Below are 13,068 nucleotides of genomic sequence, written 5' to 3' on the forward strand. Positions count from 1 at the left end.
GCTCTTTCTACAGACGAACGGATGAAAGGAGAGCGAGAAGAGGTGGTAATACAACCGATGTAAGGAGAAATGTCACAGCCAACTGCTAATATTTGTCAGGCCAACTGGAATATCAATGTCAAACACAGGTGAACATACTGTACAATACCAGTCAAAAGTTTGGACACACCTACTCATTCAAGGGTTTTACTTTATTTTTGATTATTTTCTACATTGTTGAATAATGGTGAAGACATCAAAACTATGACATAACAAATATGCAATCATGTAGTTACAAAAAAAAGTGTAAAACAAAACAAAAAATATTTTATATTTGAGATTCTTCAAAGTAGCCACCCTTTGCCTTGACAGCTTTACACTCTCTTGGCATTCTCTCAACCAGCTCCATAAAGTAGTCACCTGGAACATATTTCAATTAACAGGTGTGCCTTGTTAAAAGTTCATTTGTGGAATTTCTTTCCTTCTTAATGCGCTTGAGCCAATCAGTTGTGTTGTGACAAGGTAGGGGTGGTATACAGAATATAGCCCTATCTGGTAAAAGACCAAGTCCATATTATGGCAAGAACAGCTCAAATAAGCAAAGAGAAAAGACAGTCCATCATTATTTTAAGACATGAAGGTCAGTCAATCAGTAACATTTCAAGAAATGTTCACTTTTTTTCAAGTGCAGTCGCAAAAACCATCAAGCGCTATGATGAAACTGTCTCACGAGGACCACCACAGGAAAGGAAGATCCAGAGTTATCTTTGCTGCAGAGGATAAGTTCATTACTTGGGGCGGCAGGTAGCCTAGTGTTTAGAGTGTTGGGGCATTAACCGAAAGGTTGCTAGATCGAATCCCCGAGCTGACAAAGTAAAAATCTGCCGTTCAGCCCCTGAACAAGGCAGTTAACCCACTCTTCCTAGGCCGTCATTGTAAAAAAGAATTTGTTCTTAACTGACTTGCCTAGTTAAATAAAGGTTAAATAAAAAAATACAGTTACCAGCCTCAGAAATTGCAGCCCAAATGGAGTTCAAGTAACAGAGATATCACAACATCAACTGTTTTGAGGAGACTGCGTGAAAATCAGGCCTTCATGGTTGAATTTCTGCAAAGAAACCACTACTAAAGGACACCAATAAGAGATTTGCTTGGGCCAAGAAACACCAGCAATGGACATTAGACCGAGATTTTTGGTTCCAACCGCCGTGTCTTTGAGAGACGCAGAGTAGGTGAACGGATGATCTCCGCATGTGTGGTTCCCACCGTGAAGAATGGAGGTGTGATAGTGCTTTGCTGGTGACACTGTCAGTGATTTATTTAGAATTCAAGGCACACTTAACAAGCATGGCTACCACAGCATTCTTCAGTGATACGCCATCCCATCTTGCTTGCGCTTAGTGGGACTAATCATTTGTTTTTCAACAGGACAATGACCCAACAACTCCAGGCTGTGTAAGGGCTATTTGACCAAGGAGCGTGACGAAGTGCTGCATCAGATGATCTGGCCTCCACAATCACCCGACCCCAACCCAGATGGTTTGGGATGAGTTGGACCGTAGAGTGACGGGAAAGCAGCCAATAAGTGCTCAGCGTATGTGGGAACTCCTTCAAGACTGTTGGAAAAGCATTCAAGGTGAAGCTGGTTGAGAATGCCACAAGTGTGCAAAGCTGTCATCAAGGCAAAGGGTGCCTACTTTAACACTATTTTTGGTTACTACAGGATTCCATGTGTTATTTCATAGTTTATGTCTTCATGATTATTCTACAATGTAGAAAATTGTAAAAAGAAAAACTCTTGAATGAGTAGGTGTGTCCAAACTTGACTGGTACTGTATAAAGAAGTGGCTTATATGCCGATTTCAATAAATTGGCATTCTGTAAAACCTCTGAACAAGATGTGTGTGTCTGTGTTCTTTTCCTCCCATCCAGGCAACTGGAATCGAACCAGACAACCTCTACCTTATATGAAGTAATAAATGTCTGTTGGGCTTGGGAGGTATACCGGGGCCTTTGGAAAAAGCCAGAGGATGGTATTTCAACACCGTCAATAGCGTTGAGACTTTTTCTTTGACGTTTTTTAATACTTGTCGCTACTTTAAGTAAATACATGCAGTCAATTTGTGCAATACGTTAGGAGATATAGAACATTGCGTTCTTCATTTCACCTGTCACATTATTATGAAGCTTACGGTGGGTCCCCAGTCACATGGTGTTTGTGTACAGCATGTGATCTAATTACAGTATGGAATTCACAACAGTTGTTCATTTGGTTTGCTAATTTAGTATCTGATTAGCTATCTAGCTAAGTGGTTAGCTTCTTCCAAAATGAAGCATTCGCTTGGTAACAGCAGAGAAACCCTTCCTGAATCAACAGCCTTGCTTGCTAATATTTGTTTTGTGCATACAGCAAACAGTGTAGCATTTTTTTGTTACTTGTATAGTTTAGGTCAGAAAATGTACAAAATGTTCGCCATGTGCTCATTAGCATTTGGTTAGCATTCTCTATGGGATTTTACATGTACTTGTTAGCATTGGATTACAGAGTATTAGTGGGGTTTGAAAACAGCACCCCGTGTGTTCAGTGTCGGTATTACTGAATATCCCGGTATGGTTTGACAATCTGGATACCGCCAAAGTCTAACGTCTATTGATTGACAGATATTAAAAATCAGGTGATATTGATCATAGCGGTTTTTACTCCACCGTTATCGATAAATAATAAACAAAATAAATTATGCTAATCTGAGCACTTCAATTTATTTAAATTATGTTCATTTTTCAAATGTATGAAATTACATTTTAAAGTGTCTTTGAAGAGACGTTTTCACTTGGAGCAAAATTTGTGATACATTTTTTACATCTCATATCTGAAAATCAATGCGTCGGCCAATAAATTGTAACCAGTGTAGCCTCCCAAATATAAGTATTGTATCAGACCCAAAAATCCCATACATGTCAAGCGATACTTACATTGTAGGTCTCCAGCTTGACTCTGTTGCGGAAGATGAACGTGTGGAAGTTGGCCTGCTGAAAGATCTCCTCGAAGGCAGCTTCATTCTGCATAAAAATGAACAAAATGTGATCAATTTAACTTGAATGACATTTCAAAAACGTGCTTGTTCCCATTAAAAAGCCATTGTTTTCATCAAGATGGCAAGTTCTAAATCAAAGCCTTTCTCCATCTTTAAAACAATCCCCCCCCCCCCCCATAGAGGCTCCATGAGAGCCTACAGAGACCACACGGCACAGCAGCCTGCTCATGCAGAGCAGAGGTAGCTGGTGCTGGTGGCTAGACAGTGCCTGGGGTTCAGCACCTCCCCAGGCCCATTCCTCAGACCAGGCTCTGAAGCAGACAGACAGGGAGGCAGACGGGCGGGAGAGTAAGGCTCACCGAGTCTTTGAGTTGCCCTAGGTAAGCAGCGTTCTGTCCCAGGATGGCTTCAGCACTCTCCTGGAAGCAGGTCACCCACTGGTTGTCCCCGTAGTCTGCTATGTTGGCCTGCAGGACGAGAGGAGGAACATAGAGACAGACGCATGGTAGGAGTGAGTACTGGGGAAAGTCAAAGGGAGAGGGAAAGGTCATCTGGGCTTTATTGATCATAGGTTGCAACACACATGGCACTCTATTCCCTTTATAGCGCACCTATTTTTGCCCAGAGTGCAATAGGCCCTGGTCAAAAGAAGTGCACCACATAGGGCATAGGGTGCCATTTGGACGCAGACAGAGTCTATTAAAAAGGTAGGCTTCTCAGGGATTTGGTACTTTGGTTTATTGTTGTGTAGGATGTCACGTTGCTGCTGCATAATCAATGTATTGTCAATTGCACAAGTTTATATTGCTGGGAAAATCATTATTATAGAACTATTCTGTTCTATACATTTGACAGGCAGGGACTTCAAATACCAGAAGAGCCAAGGTGTACGTGTGATGCGAGCTGCGCGCAATGGTAGCATATTCACAGTTTATGTTCCAGCTCTGTGGAGAAAAGCAATATGCTGACTGGCGAGAGGTGCAAAACAAAAGAAAAGCCGCTTATTTTAGATGTCTGGCTGCAAGAGCTTGTTTGCTGACTAAATGAGGTAGCATTTGAATGCTGCTATTTTAAACAAGCAGAGACAAAATGCCTCAGCATCGAGCAACAGCATTAAGGAGGGGAAAATAGAGCAATTAACACAACATAATCCTGATTTACACCCAACAAAACAAATCAAAACGAATCCTAAATAGCCAGCCACTATTTGACGCTTGCAGCAGCGACAGCAGAATGGATTAAATAATAATCTTCTTGAAACATGACTGTAAAGAGATCCGATGGAGAGTTAGTTAAGCACCGTGAGAGAAGAAGTACCATAAGGGAGACTGGCTGGAGGCCGATGAGAAAGAGCAAAAGAGCACACAAAAGAGGCGCGAGAGAGAGAAAGCGCGAGAGAGAGTAATGAGAAGCAGTAGATGAGTCCCCCAGAGAAAACCCTCAGCCACAGCAGCCACTGCTCCCACCCTCAGGGACCTGTGAGGATAGGAGAGAATGAATAGAGGCCTAGGGGACGGGGTCAGGAGAGGGCAGGTACCCTGTAACAGTGAGGGTGAATGGTGTGGCAGAGTGGGACTCAGCGTGTGTGTGCATGCTCACTTGTGTGTGTGTGTCCTCTTTGTGACTGTGAGGCCAGAGAGTTTAGACAGACGCCACTCACAGAGAGGATGAGTCGGTATTTGAAGTTGGGGAACTCTTTGTCACACTTCTCACAGCGGAACATGCCGTTCTGCTGGTCCACCACCTTCTTACTGCAGTCCTGACTTGGGCACGCCTGGTACAGACAGTTCTCCTTACGGATGTACACTATGGTGCCAATGCAGCTGAAGTAGTCTGCCTGGAGGGACAAACACACAACATTCCTGAACATACTTCTTAGTTGTTTTAAAAATGTGTACACCAGATGTTTTGTGGAAGACCATATTGCAATACATGCAGCTGAAGTAGTCTGCCTGGACACAAACACAAAACATAACAGAATTCTTATGTCAATCGTTTTGAAACGTAGATATTTTGTGGCAGGCAAAATTGTACTGGGCAATATGTGCAGGCTTGGTCCATGATTTCTATGTAAAGGTTGATGCCATTACACGGCGCAGAACTAACAACTGAGAAGCATAAAGAACAGATCTGAGAGAACAGCAACAAGAATATTCAAACTGTATTAAAGAGAAACATTAATGCAGTGGGATGCAAAAATGACAAACCAACTGCAATCTGCATAGCATAGCTCCAAACACAAATGCAAAACAGCAAAGGCTGCCTCATCATTTTTATGGGGGTATAAGCAAAGTTAATAACCTCCATATACATAAACAATCTTTTAGAAAAAAATCAACAACAAGCACCTGGGGAGAGTCCTGAAATAAATAATTGGAGACAGACAAAGGGCTGTGGGAGGGAGCAACATGATGAAGTGATTCAGTGTCAACAGGGTTGGAGATGAGTCACATCACCTATCGTTCTGTCAACACGTTGTAGAGTTCCCTTCCTGTTTCTCTACCCCCACCCACCAACGCATACGCCTTGCTGCCATGGACAGGTCTTTGTCAGTCATGCCTCAAATAGTCATTGTTTTGTAACATCTCGCTTTCCCACCCTCTCTCTGTGTTAGTCCCCCACCTACTGCTCGTCACAACCCCTGCATGTGGCCATGGGGACATTGGGGTGACAGAAGCACAGTGGGGTGAGAGGAGCAGACACCTCCATGCCTTAACACCGCTTGTGTCCCAAATAGCCCACTATTCCCTATATAGTACACTAATTTCGACCAGGGCCTATAGGCAATACCACATGGTAATATCTCATTACGTAAACACACACGAGAACCTCTGAGGCCAAGTGCCTTCAGTCAGGAAAGCAGGGGACAGGAAACAGGACATTTCTGCATGGTGCACTTCATTGAGAATTCGGCATGCAGGAGTTTCTTCTTTCATTCTATTGTTCACAATCTAGATGAGGCCCCAGACAAAATCTTAACCTCCAGTTTTCAAAGGAAATAAATAGAAAAACAAAAGGGAACGTTTCTGCCACTTTGGCCGTAATTGATCACCCCTCTCTCTCTCTCTACAGGCAAACTGCTGGCCTCTTTAAAACTAGTACATTTTCCCCCAACATCAGACAACCCCTAACTTCGGACACTCTAGTGGTTGGAGGATTAAATCACTTCGAGCTCAACATTTAAATGTCCTGGAAATTAACGGTACGTTTTGCGACTAAAGACAACCTTCTAGCTAGCTGACAACCAACTTTCATTTATGTAAGTTAGGTTCAGAGTTTTCCAAAAAGAGATATATATGATATCTACACACACACACACACACGTCTTTTCAGTTCACTGCAGCTAGCGACTGGAACGAGCTGCAACAAACACTCAAACTGGACAGTTTTATCTCAAACTCAGACACTCTTACTGACAGTTGTGGCTGCTTTGCATGATGTATTGTTGTCTCTAACTTCTTGCCCTTTGTGCTGTTGTCTGTGCCCAATAATGTTTGTACCATGTTGTGCTGCTACCATGTTGTTTTACTACCATGTTGTCATGTTGCTACCATTCTGTGTTGTCATGTGTTGCTGCCTTGCTATGTCGTCGTCTTAGGTCTCTCTTAATGTAACGTCTCTCTTGTTGTGATGTGTGTTTTGTCAGATAATCTCTCTATCTATCTATCTATCTAGAGATAAATATATATATTTAATATTTTTTATTTAACCCAGCCCCCGTCCCCGCAGGAGGTCTTTTGCCTTTTTGTAGGCCATCATTGTAAATAAGAATTTGTTCTTAACTGACTTGCCTAGTAGAATAAAGGTTAAATGAATAAAAATAAATACACATTTTGTGGGACACACTGTATTTTAAAATTTGACTGCGCAACAGACCACACATTTAATATCCAACTTTTTATCTAAATTATCCATACTCATGTATATGTTAGTATTAAACTGTTATCTACTTTCTCAAAAGACAAGATTAATCTATAAAACAAAATGATGTTGGTGAAGAACCATTTAAGAGTCTACAGGCAATGAAAAGTTGACAGGCAAGTACATGTTTTTTTACTGGAAGGCTAGCCAACTATCTAGTAAACACTTCAGATACGAGGTTGGGGTCTCTTTTTTGAACAAAATTAAATGGATATAGCATGTAATTGAACAAAATAGTAAGGTGGCCAATAACTGGGGACTGTATGCCAATAACACAGTAATTATTTTTGGCTAAACCGCTTATCAAAAAGCTGATAGCATGTTTTACATTTCAGTGGAAATACTACTACTAACTGCTAACCTGTTAGCTAACATGTTTACGACACCAATTATCAAAACATTGATGGCTTGATCACAAGATAACAATGTTCAAGGTAATATTTCTTAAACGCTGTTGAATATGTCAATAATACGGGGTGCTATGCTACAGTTGTTTTAACAAACACCTCATACTTCCCTCCCTGTACTGCAGCTTCCCCAAAGAGCACTAATGAATCAAGTTAATACCTCTGAAATTAACGAGTCACTCACCACAGAGAGAGAGAGATGAGACCGCTGAAAGAAATGTTCCTCCTGATTTTCCCCCTTCTGTCTGTCACAAGGCTTTACATATGCAGGCAGCGTCAAGCCATCGGGAGGGAGCGGGCTGCGGACGGGGTTAGACATTCGCTGTCGAGAGGGCAAGCCGGTGTTGAGGAAATTTGAGATTGTGACAGAGACTTTGTGACAGGGACAATTAATTGCTGCTGACTTGCAGAGGGCCTTCAGAGGGCCGACCTTGTGACCCCGTGTCTCCACGGGCTGAGCAGGAGTAGTACCAGGAGAGGATACTGTGCTTGAGTCAGCTCCTCATCTCAGACACTACAGGCTGAACTAGAGCTCTGGGTCACACCTCTCCCTTCCTCTCTCCTCCTCTAGTACTACAGCCTAATGCCAAGAGAAATTGCCTTAACCCAACAGGATAGTCTGGAGGACTCTAATGAAGGTCAAGGGAACTTGTGAATCAGCAATGCTAATACTGGTTAGCATATAATGCCAACAGCCTATTCTACAATGAGATGGTGAGTACGTTTACATGCACATTAATAATTCTATATTAAACCGGTCATGGCAGTAGGCCGAGTATTGAAATAGTAATGTAAACACCTTACTCTGTTTATCTTAAAAATCAACAGAAGGCCAAAATCGAAGTAAGCATACGTTGATTAAAACACTTGGTTTTCTGAACAATCGTGCAAATGATTAAGACATGTAAACGGCTTAAATTGGCATTCCAGTGGTGTATTTGATCTGTGCCTGTGCCAGCACCGGTAGCACAAGCCTCCCTCTTATGTGCGAGTGAAGTGAGTTCAGAAAAAACTGAAAGCATGCATCTTAGAAATAGTTCTCACATACAAACGCTACATGTTCGAACTCCGAATCAAAAAGACGTCGCAAAAATAACATGGTCCCTGTGGTAGAATATTTATTTCATTGGCGATTTCCTGAATTTATCAAGAGTCCCATTAGGAAGCCTGATGTCAGAAGGGTCCATGTAAACAGAATTATTAGGGAAATCGTTATTCTTGCAAGTAAATGTTTTTAACTATTATATTAATCTGACTAACCACAATAATGGCATTACTGCATGTAACCTATAGAATCTACATGACAATGTGAGGGGAGTGTCAAGTAACTGGTTAGCCTATTTAGGTGTCCATACACTCTACAATGTGAGGGGAGTGTCAAGTAACTGGTTAGCCTATATTAAATCAAATCAAATTTTACTTAACCAAGAATGTAGTTCAAGAAATTGAGTTGAAAAAATATTGACTAAAACTAAAGTAAAAAATAATATAAAAAGTAACAGAAAATAACGAGGCTATATAAAGGGGCTACCGGGACACCGAGTCAATGTGCGGGGGATACAGGTTAATTGAGGTAATTTGTGTAGGTAGGGGTAAAATTAATATGCATAGATGAAAAAAAATTGTGAGTAACAGCAGCGTAAAAACAAGGGGGGGGATCAATGTAAATAGTCTGGGTGGTCAATAGATTAATTGTTCAGTAGTCTTGTGGGTAGTTGTTAAGGAGCATTTTGGACCTAGACTTGGCGCTCCGGTACTGCTTGCGGTGCAGTAGCAGAGAGAACAGTCTATGACTTGGGTGACTGGAGTCTTTCACAATTGTATGGGCTTTCCTCTGACACCACCCATTATATAGGTCCTGGATGGCAGGAAGCTTGGCCCCGGTGATGTACTGGGCTGTACGCACTACCCTCTAGCGCCTTACGATCGGATGCTGTATAACTTTTTGAGGATCCATGCCAAATCTTTTTAGTCTTCTGAGGGAGAAAAGGTGTTGTCGTGCACTGTTCACAACTGTCTTGGTGTGTTTGGACCATCATTTGTTGGTGATGTGGACACCAATGAGCTTGAAATTATTGACCCGCTCCACTACAGCCCTGTTGATGTGAATGGGGCAGTGTTCGGCCCTCCTTTTCCTGTAGTCCATGATCAGCTCCTTTGTCTTGATCACGTTGAGGGAGAGGTTGTTGTCCTGGCTCTGACCTCCTCCCTATCGGCTGTCTCATCGTTGTCTGTGATCAGGACTACCACCATTGTGTCGTAAGCAAACTTAATGATGGTGTTGGAGTCGTGCTTGGCAACGCAGTCGTAGGTGAACAGGGAGTACAGGAGGAGACTAACCACGCACCCCGAGGCTTCCACGTGTTGAGGGTCAGCGTGGCAGATGTGTTGTTGCCTAACCTTACCACCTGGGGGCAGCCCAGGATCCAGTCGCAGAGGTGTTTAGTACCAGGGTCCTTAGCTTACTGATTTAGATCAAAACACTTAGGTGAACTTTTGGAATCATGGAAATAGAATGTTTATTATAATTATATAGTTAGAATATAAATAATAGTGGGCACTTTGAATACAGTGTTGTTTGACATGACAACGAATGAAAATGCCATGGACCAGCCAGACAATCTGGACCCTCTCTTTCTAAAATCATCAGCCACCATTGTTGCAACCCCTATTACCAGTCTGTTCAACCTCTCGTATCATCTGAGATCCCTAAAGATTGGAAAGCTGCTGCGATCATCCCCCTTCTTCAAAGGGGGATGACACTCTAGACCCAAACTGTTATAGACCTATATCCATCCTCTAAAGCAGGGGTGTCAAACTCATTTCGCATCGTGGGCCACATACGGCCTAGGGAGATGTCAAGTGGGCCGGACCATTAAAATTATACCATACTCTGCTATAAATGACCAAAATATCATGTCTTTCCTTTGTTTTGGTGTAAAGAAGCACAAGAACATTAGGAAAATATTGAAATTTAATGAACTATCCTTTTACAAAACATTTCATGAAACACCTCATATTTCCTTAGACAAATGTGCAATTTACTTTTATCATTCACAAATATGCATTGCAACTGATCCCACTGATTGTACAAAGGCACAAAACTTTAATTGGTACTGAAAAATATAGTAATGCACTTTAAGATTAAATGAGACTTTTAAAGAAAGGAATCTTTAAACCACTTACACATACGCATATAAAATCTAAATGTAATCCCTGCGTACACCTTACAAACTAAGGAGAGTGATTTTAAATGTGTAATGAAGAAAGTGTTCGCCTGTCCTGTAAATCTGTAAACTTCATACATGAAACATTGCTCTCGTCAATTGCCACGGAAAATGCAATAAATGACTTGACTCTCTGTTTCAATTGACTGTCTAAATCTGCCGATAGTTCCGAAATCCTCTCTGCTATAGTATTCCTCGTCAGGCTAATATTGGCAAAAGCTTGTCGCTTCTCGGGACATACAAGTTCAGCCGCCTTCATCATGCATCGTTTAACAAAGTCACCGCCGGAATACGGCTTCGATGCTAATGCTATTTCGCTAGCAATTAGGTAGCTGGCTTTTACCGCTGCTTCACTGACTTCTCGGCTCTGGATGAAAGTTGACTGCTGTTTCCTCAGACCCGCCAGCAATTCGTTAATCTTATCTCTTCTCAGTTGTCCTTGCAAGCCGTCATATTTTTCGCTGTGATGAGTCTCGTAGTGGCGTCGAATATTATATTCCTTCAATACCGAAACTTGTTGCAAACACACCAAGCACGAAGGTTTTCCGTGCATCTCTGTAAATAAATAGGACGTGGTCCATTTTTCTTTGAAAATTCTACACTCCTTATCTACTTTTCTCCGTTTGGATAACGACATTTTGGCTAATGAGGGTGTAGCGGAGAGGTAGAGACCAAGGTATTAACAACGTCGTAACAAGCAGCAGATGGCGCATTGATACCGTCTGCTGTTTTCAGTCTGTCTCAGTGATGCGGCTTGTCTTCTACTCTGATGGAAAGAGTGCGCCCCTTAGCGGATAATCCATGAATTGCAGCGAATTAAAAATATTAATTCCATGTCTTTTATGCATTTTTTCCACTTTCAAATTATCCTGCGGGCCTGATCGAACCTCCTTGGGGGCCGGTTCCGGCCCGCGGGCCGTATGTTTGACACCCCTGCTCTAAAGTCTTCGAAAGCCAAGCTAATAAACAGATCACTGACCATTTCGAATCCCATCGTACCTTCTCCGCTGTGCAACCCGGTTTCCGAGTTGGTCATGGGTGCACGTCAGCCACGCTCAAGGTACTAAACGATATCATAACCGTCATCGATAAAAGACAGTACTGTGCAGCCAGCTTCATCGACCTGGCCAAGGCTTTCGACTTGGTCAATCACCACATTCTTATCGGCAGACTCAACCGCCTTGGTTTCTCAAATGACTGCCTCGCCTGGTTCACCAACTACTTCTCTGATAGAGTTCAGTGTGTCAAATCGGAGGGCCTGTTGTCCGGACTTCTGGCAGTTTCTATGGGGGTACCACAGGGTTCAATTCTCGGGCCGACTCTTTTCTCTGTATATATCAACGATGTTGCTCTTGCTGCGGGTGATTCTCTGATCCACCTCTATGTAGACGACACCATTCTGTATACATCTGGCCCTTCGTAGAATACTGTGTTAACTAACCTCCAAACGAGCTTCAATGCCATACAACACTCCTTCCATGGCCTCCAACTGCTCTTAAACGCGAGTAAAACCAAATGCATGCTCTTCAACCGTTTGCTGCCCGCACCCGCCCGCCCGACTAGCATCACTATTCTGGACTGTTCTGACTTAGAATATGTGGACAACTACCTAGGTGTCTGGCTGGACTGTAAACTCTCCTTCCAGACTCATATTAAACATCTCCAATCTAAAATTAAATCTAGAATCGGCTTCCTATTTCTCAACAAAGCATCCTTCACTCACGCCGCCAAACATACCCTCGTAAAACTGACTATCCTACCGATCGTTGACGATGTCATTTACAAAATGGCTTCCAATACTCTACTCAGCAAATTGGATGTAGTCTATCACAGTGCCATCCGTTTTGTTACCAAAGCCCCTTATACCACCCACCACTGCGACCTGTATGCTCTAGTCGGCTGGCCCTCGCTACATATTTGTCGCCAGACCAACTGGCTCCAAGTAATCTATAAGTCTATGCTAGGTAAAGCTCCGCCTTACCTCAGCTCACTGGTCACGATAAAAACACCCACCCGTAGCACGCGCTCCAGCAGGTATATTTCACTGGTCATTCCCAAAGCCAACACTCTTTTGGCCGCCTTTCCTTCCAGTTCTCTGCTGCCAATGACTGGAACAAATTGCAAAAATCGCTGAAGCTGGAGACTCATCTTTTTCTCACTAACTTTAAACATCAGCTATCTGAGCAGCAAACCGATCGCTGCAGCTGTACATAGCCCATCTGTAAATAGCCCACCCAATCTACCTACCTAATCCCCATATTGTTTTTATTTACTTTTCTGCTCTTTTGCACACCAGTATTTCTACTTACACATCATCATCTTCTCATCTATCAGTCCAGTGTTAATTTGCTAAACTGTAATTACTTGCTAATTGCTACTATGGCCTATTTATTGCCTTACCTCCTCACGCTATTTGCACACAGTGTATTTCGACTCTTTTTTCTTCTATTGTATTATTGACTGTACGCTTGTTTATTCCATGTGTAACTCTGTTGTTGT

The 13,068-nt window shown here is 42.5% G+C and overlaps 1 protein-coding gene across 2 annotated transcripts in view; it reads right to left on the bottom strand.

The window, feature by feature from the left end:
• Nucleotides 1-13,068, bottom strand: part of LOC129831980 (replication protein A 70 kDa DNA-binding subunit-like) — a 67,088-nt gene that overhangs the window by 19,029 nt on the left and 34,991 nt on the right. For both annotated transcript variants that reach the window (XM_055895669.1, XM_055895668.1), the window contains 3 exons: nucleotides 4,675-4,851; nucleotides 3,374-3,481; nucleotides 2,953-3,039 (listed from right to left, as the gene is read on the bottom strand). In XM_055895669.1, the coding sequence (XP_055751644.1) occupies nucleotides 2,953-3,039; nucleotides 3,374-3,481; nucleotides 4,675-4,851 (372 nt within the window). The remainder of the gene's footprint in view (nucleotides 1-2,952; nucleotides 3,040-3,373; nucleotides 3,482-4,674; nucleotides 4,852-13,068) is intronic.

Source organism: Salvelinus fontinalis, chromosome 33 (genome assembly GCF_029448725.1).
Source record: "Salvelinus fontinalis isolate EN_2023a chromosome 33, ASM2944872v1, whole genome shotgun sequence".
NCBI classification, from domain to species: Eukaryota; Metazoa; Chordata; class Actinopteri; order Salmoniformes; family Salmonidae; genus Salvelinus; species Salvelinus fontinalis.